This window comes from Lepisosteus platostomus, chromosome 6 (genome assembly GCF_059453375.1).
Source record: "Lepisosteus platostomus isolate fLepPlt1 chromosome 6, fLepPlt1.hap1, whole genome shotgun sequence".
Lineage (NCBI taxonomy): Eukaryota > Metazoa > Chordata > Actinopteri > Semionotiformes > Lepisosteidae > Lepisosteus > Lepisosteus platostomus.
Window position 1 is genome coordinate 19,978,602 of NC_142616.1, and position 24,423 is coordinate 20,003,024.

At 40.3% G+C, this 24,423-nt stretch overlaps 1 protein-coding gene across 1 annotated transcript in view; it reads right to left on the reverse strand.

The window, feature by feature from the left end:
- Window positions 1-1,117: 1,117 nt before the first annotated feature.
- spock2 (SPARC (osteonectin), cwcv and kazal like domains proteoglycan 2) overlaps window positions 1,118-24,423 on the reverse strand; it is a 47,696-nt gene continuing 24,390 nt past the window's right edge. The window contains exons 2-10 of the mRNA XM_088634652.1: window positions 20,460-20,505; window positions 12,109-12,223; window positions 10,878-10,983; window positions 9,978-10,092; window positions 9,135-9,254; window positions 8,251-8,469; window positions 6,607-6,669; window positions 5,865-6,002; window positions 1,118-5,581 (exon numbers count right to left, since the gene is read on the reverse strand). Coding sequence (XP_088490778.1) covers window positions 5,436-5,581; window positions 5,865-6,002; window positions 6,607-6,669; window positions 8,251-8,469; window positions 9,135-9,254; window positions 9,978-10,092; window positions 10,878-10,983; window positions 12,109-12,223; window positions 20,460-20,505 — 1,068 coding nt within the window. The 3' untranslated portion in view covers window positions 1,118-5,435. The remainder of the gene's footprint in view (window positions 5,582-5,864; window positions 6,003-6,606; window positions 6,670-8,250; window positions 8,470-9,134; window positions 9,255-9,977; window positions 10,093-10,877; window positions 10,984-12,108; window positions 12,224-20,459; window positions 20,506-24,423) is intronic.

Here is a 24,423-nt window from a genome sequence, read left to right on the forward strand (position 1 = left end):
AAGGTTGCCTTCTTTGTCTTGTGTGATTTACAACTCCTCTCCTCACAGCAAAACAAGACCATATGCAATTTTCTTTCAACCAATTTTTCTTTGTCACATCTGAGGCATTGGATTATCCCAAGATGTCATATATTGTATGTATGGATAAATGAATTGAAGTAATCGATTCTACCTGATTAAATATATTTCATGAGAAATAACGACACACAAGAATCAGATGTGCTTGAGGATGTTTATTGAGTAATAAGGTGAGGTAAGAGTTGGTTTGAGGGCTTATCTGAGGGCCAGAACCAGTTAGGGAACCCCTACAGAGAGAGAGGCCTGACCGACGGGAAGCAGGAGAGGTGGAGACAAAATGAGAAAAGGGATTTGTAACTTGTGAGAAATGATATCTGGAATGAATATGATTTAGAACATCAAGGAATTGGCTGAAAAGTGTCTTGGCTGTCGTCATCCTTCCCAAACAAATCTCTGTGTGGTTTTGTGTGGAGGGCTAGCGTAAGATATCACTCTTTTTTGGGCAACAGGCTTTAAGAAATGAATTGTGGGTTTCCGGTTACCTTAATTCTGCTTTAGAATTGTTTTTACATACTAGGCTTGCAGGAAACAGACTAACAAACCATAGGTTTTCTAAACATTCTCTTGCAGTTGTCTTTCAAGTATAATTTATTCTATAAAAATTCAATTCCTTCTAAAAAAGAAATGGCTCATGTTGTTGTTATCTATAGGCTTCTCACGTTCATCCCGTTTTCCATTAAAACAGGTTTCTGTTAGCATAAAGATCATGTAAGAATTTTGAAGTGGTGCAGTCAGATACTCATGTGGGCAATTTGATGGGGGAATATTGCTTTGGAATGCAGATGTGTTTAAATTACCAAACATAGGCTGTTCTGATTAGCCAATTCAAAAGACTAGTCATTTAATATAGTATGTATAAAAAGTAAATGCACTGAATGACTTAAAGCCACATACTGTGTATAGTAACATATACGAACAATTCCACAACAAAACTATTTCATTTAGAAATACCTGTTCTTCAAAGTCTCGTTGCCTTTTTCAAAACAGTTTGAAATCCACATATTGTCATATATTTAAAATAACTTAGAAATACAAGGAGTCTGAGGCCCACCGCCTTTAATATTAAAGTGCTCAGCCATTGAAAATTACATACTTTACTTTTCACTAACATGCATTACTAGAAACAATCTAATGTATATACCTTAATTTAATGGCAGGCATAAACAAGTTACAGTTTACTCATGGAAAAAATATGCTAATAGTGAATATTCAAGTATACACAAAACTTCAAGTAACATACAATTTTAATTAAAATTCAAGTAGCATAATCAGAATAGAGCTTCAAGTGGCACATTCTTTAAAGTGTAGTATTTGCAGTATTTCAGGACCTCTCATTTGAAAACTCACATTATAAAAGGGTGCATTTAGTGGCTTTTGTTGTGTTCTGCTGCAAATAAAGAGAATGGAAAAAAAGCAACTCCTGTAATCCAGTGGCTGTTAATCTAGATTAGTATCTCACTAACAGTGTGACTCGCTTCATTAAATTGAACAGCAGAGTCTGATAGCATCCACAGGCTCTTGAGAGAAACACTCCATCAGTGAAGCACAATTACAGTATACTGGCAAGAAATGTAAGCAAATCAAAAAGTACTAATTAAAAAAGTGTTCTAATAATATCTTATAGTTACTGTATGTACATATGTATGTGTACATTATCATCTCAGAAGTAGCACAAAATCATACTAAATAACCCTGCTTTTTACAAACCGGGTGACTATGTCTGGTTCGCACTGTCTTGTGTCATCACATAAGCAACGTGGCTATGTCTATTTTCATTTTAAGCACTACAGAACTACATTGCATCTTATTTTCCTCTTACTACAATGAATGATATCTGTTAGTCTCTGGCATCCTTTTTTTACTCGAGCTGTTTGGCTTATGAGCAAAGTTGCAATCTGCTCATATCCACCGTTTGCCATCAATGGGGAAATCTTGTGACACCCGACGCACCCATCTGTCTGCTTTAATTAAAGCATTCCGGCTCTTGATACGATTAGTGATTTCTGGATTTAGACATCGTAAGACTTTTTTTCCCCTGTTTTGCAGTACGTATTAACATTTTAGCGCTGCAGTGCCTCGCTCACCAACTCGGTGTCTCAAATACCCCGTGTCCATCTCCTCTCCACGCACAGCACAGCATCCCAGGCTAGACTCTTCATCGGTCTTGTCACGTCCTTCGGCAAGAGCTGCTGAAATGGCCAGTAGAGGCCTTCTGGAGGGATCATTGTCTCAGTTTAAAAAGCTGCTTTCAGACGCAATAGGTATGATAGTCAATGGAAACAGTAGCAGCTTTTCGGTCGTGTCAAAGGGAACCGCCTGTGGGTTTCAGAGGTGCTGCGTTACAAAAGCGTTGAAAACGCACAGATCACAATTGCAGTGAATCCTGCGGGTCTTCCTTTTTTTGAAGCGGTTTCATTTATTAGGAGCTTCATGAACGTCTCCTCGCTTTAAATAGACTTGGAGCCGGGGCAGGGGGCAGGCCCTGTACTGCATGTGGACTGTACTGAGAAGCGGGAGAGAAAAGGAAAAGACCCAGGAGTGAAGATAATCCTGCTGTGGCCTGCTATCCGCAGCCAGGACACGCAGAGCGTATGAGGAGCAAGTGTAAGTGGAAAGCAAACATGAAAGTTGTCAATCCCTTCCTCTTCTGTTGACATAGCTATCCAGCGCTTCATTTAATAGAGGGATGAGTCTTTAAACACCATCTCAGTTGTTGAACTATTTCTTTAATTTTGTAAAGGCTCGTTCTCTGTTCTTACTAAATAGGGGATCCTTCCATAAAATGAGGCTTGAGTTAAACTAGACAAATGGTGATTAGAGCAGAAAATGTAATGCCATTGTGTTCACAGCACACAGGAGACAGCCCAAGTTATATATTTATATGCAGATACAAGCTTATCTGGCATGCATAATTTTGTGGCAAACTCAAAATTTTTTATAGATACCACACCTTTGCCAATTTGTCAGCTGTCTGAAACATTTGCTGTGGTAGCATGAAGCATCTGTTAATCCAAATGCAGAATAATTTTAGCGAGACATTAATCGCACAGCCTGTGCACACACACACATACTTTGGTCTTATTTTAAATTCAAATACTAAGTAAAATGTCTTCTTTAAAAACATATAAATGTGACGGGTATATATAGCCTAGTTTATATATAAAAAACTATGGTAAATTAATTTGGTATTGATTTTGCAATGATGGCAGATTTACGTGAAAAATAATAGTTACATGAAGGATACTTGTTACATTTTGATGATGGAAAAAGAGCTTCAGTTTCCAACTGCTGCTTCAATGCTTTGTTAAATGCTACAGCACTGCATTGATTACCGAACAAGGCTTGAGGCATGGAACAGAGGGTTTCAATTGTTTCAATTAAGTCACTCTTCATGAAACACAGCTGCTGTGTTCTACAATCTACAGCTGCAGATTTACCATTTGTCAAGTTTACCCATCCTAAATTATAAAATAAAGTCTGATCTAAGTAACACTCCAGTTAGGATGGTTAAAGTTCAGTTAAGATAAGTGGTGTGTTTCCAGAAGTGAAGTTTGTACGAGCTCATCTGTGTGATCCGCTTGTCACCATGATCACAATGTGCCATTCATCACATGACATGCCATAATACTACTATGTGGGAAGCGAAAGAGATTTTAAAAAATGTCTACCACAATGCTTTTGTCTTCGATATTTCTCCTAAAGATGTGGGTTATAGAACTGAAAATTCACATTCACCCTTTTTTTTTCTTAGTCTCGGCAATGATCAACTCATACGCTCTGATCGCATGATTTCTGCATGTTTAGTGTAAAAGCTATAGAAATTGTCAAGTGTTTAAACTGCATGTAAAGCATATTATTCATGACCAGCGCAGTCCTATCTGGCTGGACACATTCTCAGTCTCGCAAGGACTTTCACACATGAGAAAAAAAACAATTCAATAGGTAACAAGTTGTCACATAATTAATTCAAGGCATTATGGGACTCCATTATCTTTGGAATGTGAAAATGGAAAAAATAGCCTTTTGGTGCAGTATCAAATTGATTACCATCAATCTCGAACAATACAATATGTCATTATAAATGGAGCTAAAGGCAACAAATAATTTCTGTATTATTTTCCAACTCTATTCAGCACTTCCATCATGCCATGATTCAAGAGCTAAGCTAAGTTCCTCAAAAATACATAAGACTACAGGAAATGGCGTGCCGGTTTCTGGAATGCATGAAGTAGAGATTTTCTCAGTATTTTCGGTTTTCCTAAGACCTGAGACACAGCTGATCGGTGGGAGACAGTTTCAAATCGTCCAGGTATAAATGCCAACATTGAAGCTGCTCATTGTGAGCTTGTATCCATTACTGACATGACAGTGCTGTGACAGACACCTACTTCTCTAACGTCACCACCCTAATGAAGGCCACTCAGAGACCAAGTGCCACAGAGCTCTCACTTCCATTGTGCCTATTTAGCTGGCTCTCCCTGTGGAAGGCAGTGTGTATCTTGATATGAACAAGCAGCTGCTTCAGCTGAGGCAACTCTGTGATCCCTGTGGGGCTCATAGGTCTGTGACAAGCAAACAAATAACTGAAACTCCCAGATTTCTCCAAGCCCATCCAAAAGCAGAGACAATATCTTTAGAAGGAGTCAGGTGGCCAAAGTGGGCCTACACACTGCCTGCTTTTATTTTTGCATTTGTGGATGTTGCAGTCACAAAGGTGTTGTTGTATGCAATACATATTAATCTGTAAACAACAGGATCACATTTATCCTGGATGGCCATGTCTTCAGGTACAAGGGAAGAGGAATGTGCTACTTTAATGAATAAAAAAAAAACTTTGGGAGGGAAAAGCATTCAATAATAGAACTGGTCTGTAAAAAGGGTATGTTGTATTGTGGGAATTAATATAGCTTGTTTATTAGATATTTTGACAACAATCCTTCAACAGCTAATGGCATATGATGTTAGCTATTCTGCTAAGCTGAATGACAGTTTTCTTTGCTCTGTGGTACATACTCTTTCCCCTGAGCTCTGTACCGGTGATGTGCTAAAGCGTATGGCACAGGGATTCTCTAGGTTCCTAGCGTGAGCGCTGTTCTGCAGCATACCAAAGGTCATACCCAGGTGAGCGTGGCTGTGGCTTCAGATGCTAAGTACTGCTTAACAGAAATCTCTCTTGCAAACACACACAAAGAATGAAGCTTCACACATATTTAAGACAAAGCCTGATCATCCCCAGAGTCAATGCTGTGCTGAATGTGGTTTAGTTTCTGCCCTTTAGTTCCCAGGATCCTTTCTGTCAGAGTGAGAGCTGCGTCCCAGCCTGGCCAGAACACTACAGCCGAGCGAACTGGACTTTTCTACCAGATGTAACCCCCATCGTCGACCTCTCCTGCCTCCCCCTCCTCTTCCTCTGCCTCTTCGGCATTCTCTTCCGCCTCCTTCTCCTCTTCATCCTCCCATCCTACCCCACTGCCAAAATCTCCCGAATATCCCACCAGCTCATCTGGAAATGACAGAGAGAGAGAGAGGCAGACCTGTCACATTGAATACTGCCATCCATCAACGGGTTAATCAATTAACTCCCAATATTGTTTTCTGCTTCAGTTTAATTATAAAAAATGTGATATGTAGAATCTGGAAAAAGTATTAAGATACAGTTTATTTACTCACTGGGAGTGTTGAGATCAAATAGAACATTCATGGCGTTAAAAAATGACAGCAGGACATGGGTGATGTAGGGATGTATGAGGACATACTGGCCCTGCTCTGATCCCACTCTGCCTTACCGCAGTCTGGGTTCCCATGGACTCGGGATCCCACCAGCTCCCCTCCATGTTGGTCCACACACCAGCACTCCCCCCGGCTCTGGTCGCACTGCAGCTTCCTGTAGTAGCCGTCTTCATCGCAGCTGGGAATGTACATCCCTAGCAAACACAACAGACGCAGGTCACGACTGGAGAGCCACAGACTCTTCCCAAAATCAAACTGGTTCTCAGTTCCTGACCTGACCTACAGCTGACTAACCTGTAAGTTTACTGGCCCAAGACCCTGGAGTATCAAACATTGTGTACTTCCTGGGAAAGGCAGAGCACATGGCTTATCCGACTGGCCCCTTACCAAGAGGATGCAGTAGGCGATAGGTGCTTACTTCCATCCCTTTCCCAGGGGACTAGGGAGGCCTGGCAGACTGCAACACTGCATTGCAACGCTGATTTACTACCCAAGGGGATTTACAACCGATTGTTTTTTAGCAGAGGAGAAGAATGCAATGGAAAACCTGTGCAGTGCCCTTGGGGAGTCCCGAAGTGTATGGTGCCAAATCCAAAGCCCTTTCCCAGATGCCAGTTCTGCTCTCTAATCCTCGTACTGATTACGAGGTAATCCCTGCCTCGCGCTTGTGATCTGTTTAATGAATCGCGCCGGATCCTGCCGAGAGTGCTGTGTCGCACAAACATCCCGCAAAGGCCCCACAGGTCACACACCTGGCCCCTGTGTTTTTACTGAGTCTGGCCCCTGACGGTCACTTACCCGGCTTTTTTTTGGCCACCTCTTGCACTTGAATCCTCTCGAGTTCAGCAAGGCAAGGAGGCTCTGAGAAAGAAAAGAGAAGCCGCAGTTCTGTGACAAAGTCCAGCGCACTAGAATATGTGCTGTGTTTCCAGATCACTTCTTATCATCCACCTGTCTGTTTGTTTTTCACTAATTCTACAACACTGTCCTTGAGTGTCTGGGACATTTTGTGCATGAAGACTTAGTTTCATGGGAAAAACCCAACCACGGTATAAGGACATCTTCACAGCAACTCTCACTCAATGAGAAACAATGTAGAACAGTTTTTGCCAGCCTTGCTGGAGTCTTGAACATTGGCCGTTTCTGCATCGCTGCCCAGCTGAATGTTGCATTCTCAGCGTCCTGGGAGCCAGGATGTCAACAACACAGACGATGCAGTACAGCTCTGCCACGGAAACTTCCAGTGCATGTTCGTTCCCTTGTAACAACGAGGAGACAAGCTGTGTCAGGCCCGATTGAGCCAGCAGAGCTCCAGTGAGACTTGTCTGCCTTTGATCAAACGTGAGCAGTGTTAGTTCAACTATGAGTCACGTCAGCAGCCCATTGGAGTCTGCTCTGAACCACAGTGTAGGGGGAACTCAGTCATCTGCAGAGTCATTGTGAATGTCGGTCTGTAATAACAGAGTCAAGGATAACAACTCTTCCAGGACAGTCACGTTCAAAATACAAATCTAAGATAAGATCACTTTATTGGCCATATACAATTTCCTGGATTAGGAATTTGTCTTTTCGCATACCCCAACTTGCTCTTCATGAGACAGGGAGAGAAGCTTGGGGTCAGAGCACAGGGTCAGCCATTTTATACAGCGCCCCTGGAGCAGTCGGGGTTAAGGGCCTTGCTCAGGGGTCCACTGGAGTAGAATTTCTTTGCCGGTCATGGGATATGAACTGGCAACCTTCCAGCCACAGCAGGCGCAGATCCTTAGCCACAGAGCCGCCGCACCAGATCTAAATCCTATTATTGGGAATCAGACTGCGAGGCCGGATCGCTTTTGGCAGCGGGCCACTCTTTGTATTTTGCAAAGTCTGTAAAACTACAGTCACAGTCTCTGATTTCCAATTTTAGCACACAACTTCAGCAAAGCCCTATGAGATTCTTTGTTCTGATGTCTTTTGTAGGCTATTAATATCTTTGATTTTCATGAGAACTACACTGCTAAGCACTTTGAGATGAAAGTACCGCTTTTATTCCCAAGACACCACATGGACCAAATGTGCAGAGAAACTACCTTGTTAAATATTTCCCAGTATCCAGAATTAATCCACTGTTGACATAAAAACGAATCTTGCATTTTGGAACAGTGAGTCACGATTGTCTAAAACTAGTTATTGTTACCTACACCTTTTGAGTGGAGAGATGTGTCAGTGTGCGCTGGCTGCAAAGGAACAAGTAAAGGTTCATTCCATGCTGAAAAACAAAACAGAGAAACAGAATATTTGGGCTGTCCAACCTTCTTTGGGTTTGAGACTCACAGCCCAAATGTTGTGTTTCTTCTTTTTCAGTATTGAATGAACCTCTGCTTGTTCCATTGTCAACTAGACGCCCACTAACACAGCTTTATTGCTTGTCTGGGTTCTGTCTCTGACTTGACAGAAACTTACTTTCCCTCCAGAAGCAGAAGCACCACTCTGCGGTGGAAACCTGCCCATCTTTGTAAGTGTCGCAGGAGTTGAAAAAGGGCCGGATACAGATCTCGTACTTGTCCAGGTTAATGGCTGCCAGCTCGGACTGGTCCAAGTAGAGGTCGCTGTTGGTGTCAAGTCTCGAAAACATCCAGCCGATGGAATCCTTACAGCTGGCCACAAGGCTCTTATCCAGAACTGCAGGTGAATAATAAAGTGTTACTGCACCAGGTATCAACCGAGAACAATTTCCCAATTACACATGATGACCCGGGAGGTGACCATTTAAACAACAGGGCTTTTAGCCAGATCTGAGCAACCTACCTTGCGCAGGACTACGACAAGTGTGCCACCACCTGCAATCTGATCTCACAAGCATCCAGGTGCCAGTCCAGAGTCCTCACCTCTCCTCCTCATTGCAGAGCACTGCAGCTGCACATTGTTAAATCACTCGCTGCCGTCCTGTGAGGTATCTTTTTACCCCCTCCTATGTTCAAGAGGTTCTGAAATTTCCATTCCTTTTCCTGCTGCCAGCTAATGTCCCCAAGGTGTGCATGTGTAAAGAGTCAGTAGTTACCCTATTGATGGGGCGGGGGATTTAGAAAAGAGTCTGTCCCCTGTCTGTAATAACTTCTTGCCTCACTTCATTCTGAAATTGCTTCAAAGAGCTGGGAGTCACTAGAACTGAGCCATTTTAGATTGGTTGGCATGAAATTATCTTTACTCCTGCTATTAACTCTTTTCTAAAAATATTTCTCCTAAAAACGGATTGGATACGGACAGCTCTGTCAAGCTGAAATAATACATATTTCTGCAGGACATTAACAGCGAAGGACGGATTTCGGCCCAGTGGCCCCCCTTACCTGAGGCCGTGCTGGCTCCTGGCCTCCCCGAGCTGTTCTGCTTGGCGTTTCCGTGAAGCAACTGGAACCAGTCCCTGAGGCGATCGCCCAGGTCAGCCAGGTCCTGCCCAGTGCAGCTCTCTGAGGGACAAAGACACCAACCGAGTCGGGGAATCAGCCCGGCAGCAAAGAGGCAATTTCCAGAGCAGCATCTACACTACACTGTACTGGGAGACTGGTCGTGTCCGTCCTCCCGATGGAGGCCAGTACCTGGAGTGGGGTAGTCCCAGACCATTGTTGCTCATGGTACTGTAGGTGTTCACATTGCCTGGTGAGCACCTGACAGTGGTCTTGAGGGTTTTACAACGCAATACTTAGAGGAAGTCATTAACTGAAGTTCAGGAGCAATATCAATGACAGGTCAATCTGACTTAGCAGCACCTAGTCAACATCATTCCAAAACTAGCTACAAACTGTATACTGAACTCAAACGCCTCCCTTTGCATTTTGTCTCAAGCATCCCTCCTCTACCCCATCTCTTCATTGCAACTTCCCCTTGGTCCATTCCCTCTGAATGGGGCTCGAGCTTCTTCATCTTATGGCCATCTTATGACGATACCCATGGAACAAGCCAGTTAAGCCAAACGTTTCTCACTAAGTATTCCAAACATTTACAAAACATTCAATTCTTGGATGTTGTCGTCCATAGTGAACGCAGTATTAAAAAGAAAAATTGGGCAATTGCTCTTGTTAGCAACATTTAGGCCTGTTGCAACACAGGAATTCATATCGGTGGAGACGGAGATGCAGCCCAAATTTCAGAGCAGGCAGCTCTGTCGTGCCGCACTGCTCAGCCGTACTCACCCTGTTTGCTTTCGGAGTCGGATGTCAGGGAGGTGTCTGTGGCACACGGACACTGTCCAGTGCATTTCACAGTCAGCTCTTTCCCAGTCAGACAACCCTGCTGCTCCAGTTTACACTGCAAGCACACAAACAAGAGGGCGAGGCCCTCAGTAACTGGCAGCAAGTGCCTGGGGCTTCTGCAGGGCAGTGATGCTGTCCATTCTCAGACCGTCGTCTGCACGATGAACTGGCAGCAACAGTCTCATCAATCAGCTTGCAGCAGACAGGGCAGTGATGTGCAGCTTCTATCCACATCAAATATTTATTGTAGTGACGGGGGAAAAACTGCTCATTCAAATGCCTCAATTTTTGAGTGCAGATTATACATTAGTTTGGTTGATGCTTTTACCCAAAGCAACCTATATCTGTATCGATTTACACATTGTTTTACTTAAGCCGTCTGAGCCGCAGAAGAGGTGAACAATCATTGTGCTTTCTCTTTTTAACAAGGCTGAAATTACAGACAGAAAGAAGTAAAAATGAATTCTACAGTCATTCTTTTAATTTTTTTTAAATATGCCCATTCTACGCCGAATGCCTATTCCATGCACAGTGCAAGTCTCTTCATGCACAGAAATATCTAAACCAAAAAAATGTGCTGTGCAGTGAAAATGATCATTCTACATGTGGCTGGCTTTAAGAATTTTGTGACTTCAATTATTTAATAGGAACAAAAAAAATTCTGTAAGACATCAAGCCATGTTTTGCTTTCAGTTCATAACTTAAAGCATAGGGAACAGCATTTATGCTAGGTCAAAACCCATCCTGACTAGTCCCACTTGAAGATTAGTTTGCAATTTACAATGTGAATATACAGTATGCCGCAGTATAAAGTAGCATCATGAGATACATTTCCTTTACCTGAGAAGCGTAGTTGTGCCCGTCCGATCCACACACTGGAGTAGACGCAGACACTGGACAGGGCTTGCAGCTGTTGTCTTGCAGCTTTACTGCAGGCTGTTTGATTCTAAGTGCAAGACCCAGGGCAAAAGAAAAATCAATTTGGAACGTACTGTGAAAACAGGCTACGATTTTCTGTTGAGCTGTGTTGAGCCAACAGATTTTTTTTTTTATTGAGAAACATCAGGTATGCACAGAGTGGCCCTGTCTTCACAGGCCTATCGGTCCGCTTATCAATAAAGGCAGTTTTCAGAAGGATGGCAATTACGCAATTGTACAATTTCCCAATCCCTGTCATTTCATCGTGTATCTTCAGAGCCTCATAATCCTCTTCTGTTTAAAAATACCAACACACCATCTGGAATTAATTTTCAAAATGTTGTGCCCTTTGAACATCTACAGTTTTAAAGATTTGTTGCCCATTTTGGTGACCTGACATTCATGGCTTGTATTTAATGACGAATTTATCTTCAGGTATCATATCGTTAGGAATGATTAACTCTCATGCAGATTTCCCATTTTCCCACACCTGTAAAGAAACAGAGTTGCACACCTCATGGGCAATTTTCCAGATGAGGTTCTATTTTGAAAAAGATTAATGTCTGTCACTGCAGATAGAACTTGCACATAATAATGTTTCACTCCATTACGTTTTCTGATTATTCTCCCTGCTTATTGAGCACTAGCTAATCTTTCCTGTTTTATGTCAGTAAGCTAAATATATATTTTGGGGGGTTTGGACAGTGAAAACCTGCAGGTCAGAGAAAGGATTAAATGGTCAATGTCTGACCTCTTATGTAAAAAGAAAGGTATTAAGTATCCGCACACTTGGATTATGTTTCTCACACTGTTTTAAAATATATAAATACACCAATATCAACAGGAAATTAACCAGCAACAGCAGTATTTTCCAAGCAATATGACTCATTCTTGCCACATGTGATCCATTAATGGATCCACAATAGTCAAGGGCAATGCTGTCAAAGACACTATCATAATTTACCTTTAGTTATCTGTGAATATATGGAACTGCTACAGGTGACGTGGCCTGTAGTTATCATCTCCATATTACCTAATGTTGTGTCCTAAACCTCTAAAAAAATTCAGCGCATAAAGCAAGCCTGAATAAACTTGGAGGCTGCTGCGCTTTTTGTCCAGGCATGACATTAGACGCCCCAGGCCCGTTGCTCACCTCTGCTCCAGCTTCTTGCGGTTGATGCACATGGCCCGCTGGTAGCCCTGGGCTATGCAGACTTTGTGCCGGCTGCACTTCACCTTCTGGCACGGGTCCTTGGTGGTGTCCACAGCTGCAGACACAAAGTGATTCAGCACGGCATCACAGGGAAACAAGCTGCTCCGCACTGGCTGTCTCCCAGAGATCAATCACAGAGCAGGGCACCTCTCCACCACGTGTCAGTGCAGAGGAGGCACTCATATTTTATTGCCATCTTCCTGAACAAAGGCAGTGTCTCATTCAAATGCATCTGCCTTTAACCTGCTTTCTCCTCTACTTTCTTCAGAGCCTCTCACACGGCTATGGAGCAGCTGTGAATCCTTCAAATCAAAGTAAACACTGAGTCTCTATTCCTATACACTAGTTAATAAATTGATTCATATTTCAGTCATTTTCATCATTTGAGATTGGAATATCATGTATGAGTTGAATGGATAGCAGCCCCGTCGCAGTAAAGCAAGACCCCAAATATTGTGAGCCAGTTCTCATCAATAGAAGGGGACACTATATTGTACATTCAGACTGCTTTCTGCAGATTTCTGTCACCGTCTTGACAAACAAAGACATTCCAAAGAGAGATTAATCATAAATGTTCTGAGGAAGAACCAGTTGTTCAAGGTCAAATGACAAATGAATTGCTTTCTAAATCTCCCTGATCATTGAGACTATTTCCATTGTTTGTTTTTAAATCACAGCACAAAGCACTTGCAGACAGCCCTTTTTATATCAGATGAAAGGTTTTCTTTCTATAGAGTGTTGGAAGGCACAGGAAAAATGAGAACATAAGGACATTAACATAGTGCAAAACGGACAGCCATTCTAGCTTGTTTGGTACTTAGTAGCTAAATCAATCCAGCCAGATGTTATCCAGCCATTTCTTGTAAGAAGCAAAAGCATCACTTTTTTCAACACCGCTGTGTAGCTTGTTTCATACTTCATACATGGTCCATATTTGCAGCTCTTTGTGTAAAAAATGCATATTGTTAAATCATCCTCAGTGTGAAATACACTGCCCCAAAGTTTCTATTTGTGTTATTTGTGTTCCAGCTGACTTTGTCAATACCTTTGAGAATCTTGAATACGCAAATCTGTTTAGCTCAGGAATGCATCTATTTTCTCTTTTCTGGACTAATTCCAGAGCAGAAATGTACAGTATGTGGTGACTGAAACTGTAGTCCAAATGAAAGCTTACCATTGTGTCACACAATATTAACATTACATCTTTCAATTTTACTTCTACACTTTTATCTAGATATTCTAAAATTGTAAGCCTCTTTATATTGCTTTCCCATGTTTTCCAGAAGAAAAAAAAGAATGTGTGATATCACATCTGACTTAAGTGACTGCTGGAAGTGTTTTGTTAACAGTCTATGAATAACATCTCTTGTTTCTTTAAGTGCAATTTCTGGAGATGAGTTTATGTTGTAGTGCTTCTTACACCTGTACACTTCTGCCTCTTCCATGATAACACTGCCTAATATATTAAAAACCTTTGCCTTTAGGTCTTTATTATATTAGGCAGTGTTATCATTGGCATCAGTATTAGTGCAGCCTGTTCTCAGTTTATGCCTTAATAAAAACTTGTGCAAAAAACTTGTTTATATTATATAAGCCGTTTAACTCAAAAAGTTTTTATTTATTATCTCTGGGACACTTTTTTTCATCCTCTACTGTTTCATTGTAATTTTGAAAAGGGCATTTATTATTCAGCCTAGATTGCAATAATCTTTTCTATTTGTGTTTTTTCTTATATATTTTATAAAGCACCGCCTTACTCCTTTAATCTGATAGAAATTCCACCAGATTATGCTTCTGCATTAAAATAAGTACACTGGGTCCTAACTGGTATGTTGTTTAAGATTAAGATGTTTAAGAATGGATTTACCTGGCTTAGCAGTGTGCTGTAGTACTATTTATAAGGAGTTATAGAAGCTTCAATAAACCACAGAAATGCACACTTAGTGGCTCATCATAGTATGAGATAGGAATCAAATCTTGGTCCTTTGGGGTTACAGACAGTGTGACATTTACATATTGACATATTTAAAGGAATTTGCTGGGCACATATAGCACTCCATGCCTCATAAATGACAAATAAAGCTCCCGGGCAAAGAACTTTCACATTCATCCTTAACTAATGGATCTTAACAACTTCAAATCCAGATACAAAAAAGTAATTGTGAGCCAGGTACGAGATTCTGAAACTTGCGATGTGTACACACAGTAAGCTGTCAATGTGCTTCCACTTGGCCACAAAACTTTGAGATCTTATAATAGTAAGAAGCATTTCAATTAATTATAAAGAATTTGACAGCCTGGAACAAAAAGAAAATCCATGTTTAAAATCTGATGCTAGAAACTGCAATATTTTTCACTATAAAAACAATATCATATGTATACTGTGTTATCATGGGTACTGTATTTTAATACCGCTTCAGCACATCAGTCATTACAGTTTTTTTAAAACGCCAGTGACTTTAACAATATATCTTTTCTTCCTCCGCCCACCTCCCCCCCTTCCTGGCTGGATCAATGGTTCAACCTGAGTTAATTTACACTGATGTATCAGTGTAATGGAGGCAGTAATAGCTCAGTGTCGTCTCAGTTTGGCGGACACCTGTCAGGGTGTGAAAGATCTTTACTTTAACACTCACTGTCTCATCGATTTCCTCCAAGAGGAAAAAGCACAGAGGGCAATATACAAGGAGTAACTGCTCGGACTGCACCCACAGAGCCATTTATTCATTGTCCCGTCTGCCAGGGAAATTATGGCTGTTTAGTTTACCAATCCTTAAACAGCCACTGTCTTCATCAAACCCATTTGAGTTTGATCTTGAGTGAACTCAGTGTTATAAAACACAGCCACTGTTTTACAAACCTTGAGGCATGCTGGAAAATCATGCTTTAGCCAGAATGAAAGGAACCCCTGAAGAGGTGAGGAACAAGATGATAATAATAAAAATAAAAATAATTATTTCTTACACTTATATAGCGCTTTTCTGGACACTCCACTCAAAGTGCTTTACAGGTAATGGGGATCCCCTCCACCACCACCAATGTGCAGCCCCACCTGGATGATGTGATGGCAGCCATAGTGCGCCAAACGCTCACCACACATCAGCTATCAGTGGGGAGGAGAGCAGAGTAATGAAGCCAATTCATAGAGGGGGATTATTAGGAGGCCATGATTGGTAAAGGGCCATTGGGAAGTAATTCAACACATGTAAAACATTTCTTTTCCTTTACCAGTAGGGATAGGTATAAACTGAAACTTCAATTTCTATTTCACACTGTATGTTAGTCATGTTGTCATTTTGAGCAAAAACAAACCTTGTAAAGAATACAAATAAATTACAGTCAGAGTAATATTACAGAACTGATTGCATTGCTTCTCTTTCTCTTCCACTATGTTTCAGCTCCTTATCACCTAGGAAAGAAGAATACTACCAATTGTTACTTCTCAAAGTATTTAGAGAAACTAACCGGGTAAATCCGCGAAACGATGTGAAAACATACAGTACATAAAAGCATAGCTGCACTTCCTCCTGGTATTTCACTTTGTACTTTCACTTAACAAATCTTGGCAGCTTAAAGCAAATATGAATAGAATGATGTTTCCATGGAAACTGGCACACTGTGTTGATACTGGCATTTACTGAACTGTGATTTGCTGCTCACAAATAGAACATGGAGGCCCTACTGCTGCCTTTCTAAAGCTAAGGAGCAAAATGTGTTTCACAGCATGGCTATACTAAGCTTACAAATCTAAAACACAGAATTAGTCTCCCGTTTTGTAATCTGCCCAAATCCTGCTTAGCAGGGGAAAAAAGCCAGACAGAGTAGATTTAATGTATCTTGAGGCTGGTACAATTTGTACACTGTCATCTCTTCCATCCTTTGTTTGTGCTTGTTAGCCTTCAACAGAGATACCCTCCTCGCCAAACACCAATTCTAATGCCAATAATTAAGCCATATCTGGGGATAACGTGCTGAGCAAAAGACAGACTAGAACAACTCAGAGCTGTAAAGAAACTGAACACTGTTTGCTGTCCTCCCTTCTAAGTTAGATACCTCCACTTATTTGCTTTACTTTTGTATAATGTATCTAATTATGTCCATTTTACTTCTATATTGTTCTGCTACTCCATGTATCCTTTGCACTAAGGATGATGTCATGTAATGTACAGGTCAGTGAGGGTTTTTAATGCAGGTCAACCTGAATGAAGGGCTGAGTAAAGCCAATCTTCCAAACAGCTAAGAGTGACACCACCTCACTGCTGACATCTGTCTCGTTTCAAGCTGCGTTTCACAAGCACTCTTTTGTAAAGAAATTACCTAAAATACTTTGTCCAAAAACTGTTTTCAAACTGCCTTTCACTGGAGGAAGATGGGCGTAGAGACTCTATGCATCCCGATGAAAGAAAGTGACATGATTAAATTTCATATGAATTCGGCAGACATTCATATTTTGGATTTTTAAAATGTTCTAAATAAGAGGAAGCATGAGCCTCCCTCTTAGGTGAGGTAAGTACAAAGGTATTTCATGCGGTGATGTTTAATTCGCAGTCTCTTATTAAATCAATAAGAGGTGGCTTGTGAACATGACACTCTTTTAGGTTGGTGCACTGCTGCTGTCTTTCCCATGTGCATTAGATTATATTCTTGTGCTCTCTCTCATGGGAGGTGCAGTGACTCAGCAGCACCTCAGAAACAACCCAGTGAGACCTGGCATTGTGACACAGCAACACTGCGACCATGAACCTGGAGACACAAACATTAATATAGACATTTCCTATGAATAAAAAAATATTTTGTTCACAATACTGATAATTTTGGCGCTTATTCAGAGGGGGTTGGGATTGAAGGAAAAGCAGTCGAGCACACAGACTTGCCAGAAACAAACATTTAAACTGACCCACAAGAGGGTGATAGTGGAAGCCTTCACAGCAATCACAGCAATTTTGCAACCCAAGGAGTGATGTAACGTCAAAAAATGTCCAGAATTATTGATTTTAAAAAACTGTTCTTTTTTGTAGAAATTTCTATTTTTGTTTGATTATATGGCCTTAGTAGCAGATTTACTTGAATACTCTCTCATTGGCCTTGTCAGCCAAAACCCACATGCATCTACATCGTTTATACAGCCCTATAATATATAGTTCAGGTGGGTAGCTGCGTCAGCATGCGTAGGCTGGAAAGGAACAAGTAATAGTTTAAACCTATTACTTGTTCCTATAATATATAGTATACATTATGTATATAAAATTTATATAGCCCTATAACAGATGGAAGAAATTTAGAAAGTTGCAGCACCTTTACAAATAGTGCAGTGTTTTAATTTTTTGCCACATTTATCCAGCTCTTCAGCACCGAGAACGTCCATGGTATCTTGCTAGCTAAGTAAAATTCAAGCAGGGCCAGGGCCTTGGATTAAACACATCTGGAGATATTTCGGGAATATCCCTAGGTGGATCTAGTTGACAGACCATTTTACAGTTAATGTATATCTATGTAGAATGATCATTTGACAGCAGAGTAATCACCTCTTGGCCTGTTCTGCTCAGGTCTCAGAAGCTAGGCAAGGCCGGGCCTTGTCCGTTCCGAGAGGAAAGGCCTTAGAGTTTTTTTTGCTTCAAACGGTGCCGGTGCACGTGTAGGTGGGGCTCTTCTCTCTGGACTCTAATCTGCATGCCAGTGCCCCAGTACAGTGACCAGGGACATCGTGCTGGTCATTATGTTAACCCCTAGCTACGTTCCACATCTCTCCCTGCTTTGCCTGCCCTGCTGTGCAGTGGGGCTGCCGACTCATAACTGCTGCCACCCATCTCCCAGGTGTGGGCTGCACCTCAGTGACTGGGCTTCTTCGTTTAAGCAACGTACTTCCAGTTCAAGGTGCTTTGGGATGAATAAAGATATAAAGATGCCAGTAATTATAATCGTTATTTGAATTGTTGAATTTTGTCTGTGGTTTGTCTGTGGTTGTGGTTCCAAAAATTCTTCTGGTTCATAACAGGGAGGCATGCCTCTGGCTACCCAGCTGGATTACACTAAATCAGGCGTTTGAAGCATAAATATCAATAAATGCACCACACTGATGTCTATATCTTTAAATCCTTAAAGGAAAGATATCACACTGATTTTGTAATGCCTGAATGTGATAAATCTCTGGAGCTCCACTTTTCTACTGCCTTATTAATTCAGTTTTAGAAAGAGGCAGATCAATGAGGCCCGTTGAATTAGTCCCTTTGGGAGCAAGATCAATGCTATTAAAATGAATATTGCCCCACGCAGCTGAGAACAACGCCCTTTCAGATGCTCACGTTGGACAGGAGGATGAGGCACATTACTTTAGAATAGTAATCACGCCCTCCTTGGCTTTCAGCAGAAATTCCCACACCACCTCACAGTGAAGCGCAGTGGGCGGACTGGGGATAAGGAACTTTTTGTTTTTCCAGCCTGTCCATCTTATCTGCAGAATACAAAAATCCTTCTGGAACACGCCGGCTCACTGTGGGATGAAAAGGCAGAACACAGGCTCTTCTGTAGCTCTGTTTTGCCTCCTTATCTATTCCCTTTTTCTCAAAAGAACCGAGGGAAGGGAGTACAAACACGAGACAAGAGGCACAGGTTGATTTATATCAAAGTTGATGTTTCTTAACACTTAAGGTGGTCTCTGTAACTACTCTTTATTAGTGTCAGAGCTTTGACGATTGCACAATTCCACACTGACATTCAAGCTCCAGAACATTTCAGTTATTTTAAGGGCTTTGATGACCCTGGTACAAACAGGTAGCTCAGAAAAAAACTCACCACGAAAGACTACAAGCTACCTTAGGGGCTGTGTGGTTTCAGATGTGGTAATTTACAGTGAGTCATTACACTTAACATGGACTGTTATTTGACTCTATACCTGATGGAAGAACACAAAGAGAAAAGAAAAAGAATTAGGTGCATCATCCCATGTCGACTACTTTGATTCTTGTCAGAGGAGTAAAATATTTGGTTTATGCAAACATTAAAAGGCTTCTACAGGACAGGACTGCTCAATGGGAATCAGAACCTGGTTCTGAGTTGCGACTTGGCTGTCAGAACCACAGAGTCCCCTGCCTCTTGCAGTCCTGTAAATCAGTCAATTTCCACTAAGAAGAAACAGCAGTCACACTGACTGCTAAATAAGCCCCTTTTAGCTTCCACTGTTATACGGCCACAGTTGTAATTACACAATGTTTTACCTTTCTTGAGGCATTAGCTAATGGACTGCTCACTTTTGAAAGCTTACTTTTTACATGCAATCAATTGAAAATGTTTTATTGTAAGAGGCCCTTTAACGAATCCATATTCACAAGTTGGGAATGACCTCACCACATTCGAGGGCAATTAAATGTAGTTTGAAGGGCAAAAGCACCCTACCGAGAAAACAAATGAAAGATTTATAATGGAAATTTTCACATGCAAATGTACTTTGATCACACACATTAAGAACACTGAAATGTGCTGGTCATTCTGAAGATTTAAAGCTTTTTTTTTTCAAGAAAGCAGTTCAAGAAAGCTAAACTATTTCAATAAAACATCCACCGTTTTGAAATATGTATTTGCTTTGGTCTGACCTTCACATGTGGTTCTTGTGTCAAAGCTAGACTTCTGAAACCAACATGATGGTGATAATAAACAGTATTTTTATTTTTCATTGTGATGGCATTGCATCTATTTTAGAGTATGTACAGTAATCTAGCATTACATTAAACACTTACTTTAATACACAGTGAACCTTCTTCCTAATAGCAGTGTCACATAGTGCAATGAGTCAGAATACACTAAGTGGTTGTAGCACAGTAGATGAACTCATTAGAAATAACAATGTTGAAATGTTTACTACATAAGGAAGGTTTTTATACACCTTTTATAGAAACATTTATGCACTGTCGATCTCTGGACAAAAAAAACCAAGGAAGTGAACAGATCAGATCAATTTCTATTGTTCAGGATGAATAAGCTATTTTATAGCTATGCTGATGTTGAGTATTTCTTTCTGCATATAGAAATATCCACAGAAACCCCATTACAAGATACAGAGAACTCTCTCAAGTTCACAGTTAAAATATAAAAAAGAACCTGCAGAGATTTAATTGTTAATTTTGTAAAATAAAAATGCTTCACCTGGACTGGTTTCCTACTGTATGTATGTAAGACTATTGTTTTGACTCATATGATACCACTAATTTCATGTGTAATCAAACATTTTACCACAAATGTGAATAACATTTAATATTGGCTAGCATTGTTATAAAGGTTTAATCCTTTATACTTACTCTCATCTGATCCTTGGTTTTCATCCCAGGTTCGGATATAATCATCCTACAGAGAAATAAAATGTTTTTATTGTTCAAAAAGAGCTTACAAAATACTATATAAAATAAAACACACTCTGTTTCCTTAAAGCTATGAATTGAATTTCTACAATCTTCCCAAAAACCTGTTCTCTTACAGATGGTTATGAATTTGCTGTATGTATTACTTTTTAGATTATTTTGAAATACATATAATTAAAAATGTATGAAAAGCTGTTTACACACTATAGTATCCTTATAAATTGTATTAAAATATATGTATTTAATTTAAAAGATGTAAAATTATGGTGAAAAATAATTATCAACTTTGAGGATAGTCACTGAATGATACAATTATTGCATCATTTCCTGTCAGGTACATTTCATTGAATTTGACCCCACAGAAATGAAAAGATGCAAAAATAAATGATTGTAAATGAAGCATAACTCACACAACAGATGAGAATTTGTGACAAAAACAAATGTTCTCATGAAAAAACATCTACTAATTAGATATTTATCTCTTTGAGAACTGCAGTTTAGTCAGCACTTTTAAAACACTAAAAGCTTTCTAATTGTTTGAAAAAAAAAAAACCCAGGAAAAATACTTCATTCCAGTCTGTTGCCAGGCCCGTGTGTCTCACAAGACAGTTTTAATTTTAATAGATCCAAGAAGCAAGCTTTATGCTACGATATACAAAACAACCCAGCTGAGGATTGAAGGTTCCCACAACGGGCAGGGAACATCACAGGTTTTGAGAGCAGTGGTCTTCCTTATCTATTTATCATCCTGACTGGGAATATTTCCTAAGGACCACCGTCTTCAAAGTGTTCCTCCCATGTACGCGCCATTGAGACATCAGATGATTTATTAATCAGACACGCAGTACAAACAGGGTTTGATCCTGACAACATGGCACTTGTTTTGTCTTGAACTTTTTAAAAATATTCAAATGAGTAAAGACATCGTTGTTAGTAAATCAATGCATAACTGGAAAGCCACGCATTCAGAGACAGAACTGGAAGGCTCATAAGGCAGAAATTCACCATGGATGGGATGTCAGTCCATTGCAAGGATTTCCTCTTTAAATAGAAATTCATTTCAAACTTTCTCCATGAGTAGATGAGGGACCATATGCCTCAGTAGTGTGAAATACTTATAATTAAAATCTTCAGTTTGCCCATTCCTTGGGCTGAGTAGCTATAATTAGACTAGGCACATCTAGACAAGTGCAGATACTCCTTGTATTGACTCCATCAAGACGGGAGCATTTATAAGCTTCCTCAGAAATTCAGCTTATGAACTGACAATATTTAACGGTTGGGATACTGTAACTCTTTCACATCACAGGCAGTGATTAATGAAAGACAAGCCCATTGAGTGGTTGCAGTTCAGTCCACTTCAGTGTTTTCACACCTTAAAATCTGATGAAATATAAGCTCCAATAAAAATGAGGAAGACCGTTATCATTGTTATCCCAAAGTTGACTTGCCCTTTTGGTATCTTTCACAAATTGAATGCGTACAGATTCAGGACTGGTTGCATTCTCATCATCGAAGAGGAATTTCACAATTGACATTCTGTGCAAGTTAAAAAGCAGCCAGGCCTCTGGCACTACAGCTGTCATCTTCTTTCAACAAGGAATACAGTTGAAATGGATAGGCCCATTTTTCATTGTGAAAATACTACTAATTTGTTTTGTGTCCATAGAGAAGAAGGTCAAAGTTTAGGCAACCATGCCTCAGTTCAGAAGAAGAGTGCTCTCCTTCCCTCCAGTGCTGTCATCTGTCATTTCACAAACGCTTCTGAAGAAGGTATAATTACTGTTATGGTATGATTTTTTTTCATGTCATCTGGGATGTTTTCTAAATAACCTATAAAGTCTGGATGAAAAGATTTTGTTTTACATTTGCTAAAGTATTTTGTTTTGACTTTGAGCCTGATTTATTTCTTGAAATCTGATTTATAACTTGCAAGAATACAATATCATTAAAAATCATTAGATACTTGGCAGGCATTCACAGTCTCCTTCTTTAAAAAAAAAAGATCATGACTGAAACTCTCTGTCCGATTTTCAATTAGATTGTAATACCGGTAACATTAGTTTTCTCACCGTTTGAAGCACAGGTGAAAGAACAAAATGCATACTGAGCAATGGGCATTTCGAGAAAAACATGTACATTTGAGTAAGCTTGTCTGACAAAAGCAGAGTGCTTGTACAGATCCAAGAGATGTTCAGAGCCCAGTCCAGACACTGCATTCTTGGCAAATCAGATAAAGGTAGCTCAGAACTTAGTTCTTCAAGAGGATGGTCCTGTGTCTTAATTCTTATTCAGCGTGATTCTCCGAAGTCTCCATGGGGAATGTCATGACTTTTTTATTTCATGGTTATAGCTACACTTACCCTACTCTTATCAAGCTCTGTTTAGCTCTGTTCCAAAAAGTTAGAGCTCTCACGTCCATCTTCCCTCACAATTGTGACACTAACTGCATATAAAAAGCTTTTTCCTTCAATGTCACCCCTTGCCTCCCTTCGAGTATTTTACCCAATGGAGATATTAATGGGCCTAATTAATGCGGGCAGGTAACACCTGTAAGTTCAGGAAACATTCTCTGGGGTTAAAAAAAGACATCAGACAAAAGCGGCACAAGCAATGTACAGACTTAGAAACAGCTACTAACCTCCACTTCCTGGGTATAAAGAAGGCAGGGCAAGCAGAAGGGACAGAAAAAGAGAGAAAAGTCATTAGAAACAAATGATCATCTACAGTACCACTCTTTCAGTCAACAGCACAGACAGGTCTTTTAGAACAGTTTTAGAAATGGCCATCCCATAGTTAAACCTGCCATCAGTTTTATTGTGTCTCTTTACAAATACCAGTCTAATATTTTTAAGTCAAATCAAATTTCATTACAAATGTAAAGTGCACTGTGCTTTAAGCCAAGGACCATCAGTAAGGACTCCTCTGAGCTGGAGAAGTGGTGGACTTGATTGTGGTGGACTGTATTAGGATTGCCTCAAAACAACGTAATCAAGTGCTTCACAGAGCTGAGAAACTGGGATGTGCCTTAACAAACAGAACTAGAAAAGGCCTTTTAAAGCTTTTTGGAATCATGAACACAATAGTGAATATTAAAAATGCTTGTTATTCACCATTGTTATTGCACACAAAACAGACTGACGCACAGTAACTTCAATCAATCCTTTAATGTGTATACAGCTGACACATCTAATTAAAAAATTTCTGGATTCCAGACTTCTGGTTTCATTACTGCACCACTAACTGAAACCTAAAACAAAGGCAACGTCAAGATGTACAGCGCTTACCGAAAGTCTACACATCCTTTCCAAGGTTAACTCAGAAGAAATTTGTAGCTCAAGCAAAAGGTTCTTGCACCAAGGACAAACTCAGGGGTGTGTAAACTTAACTAAAAAAATGTTCTAGTTTTTAAGTACTGTAGCTTCACCATGGACAGGACACCAGTTCCCTGCAGGGCACACAAACACCCTGGACAGGACACCAGTCCACTGCATATAGGACATAGACCTAGAAGAAAACTCATGCAAATACAGGAGGGACATGCAGAAACAGAAGAAACTACAGTCCAAGAGTTGCACTACAAACCCTGCCCACTTCCAGTAATATATATTGAAACTGTACATATTCATTTTGGAACTCTGAACTGATGCTTTTTACAGAACATTTAAAGAAAAATGCACCTTTTTAAATGTGCTCTGGAATGATTCTTTGTGCATTTAATGCTATAGAATGCTTTTAAAAGCTTTTTCACATTTGTTTTCCCTTTTTAAGTCTCAATAAATTTAGAGGAGTTATGAGTGCAATAGGCTCCTTTCTGCGACTCATACATTAAATACAGACCCATTTGAGAAATTTATACCTGTCTCTTTAGCATGGCTCTAGCCTCACGTAAAATATATCACTA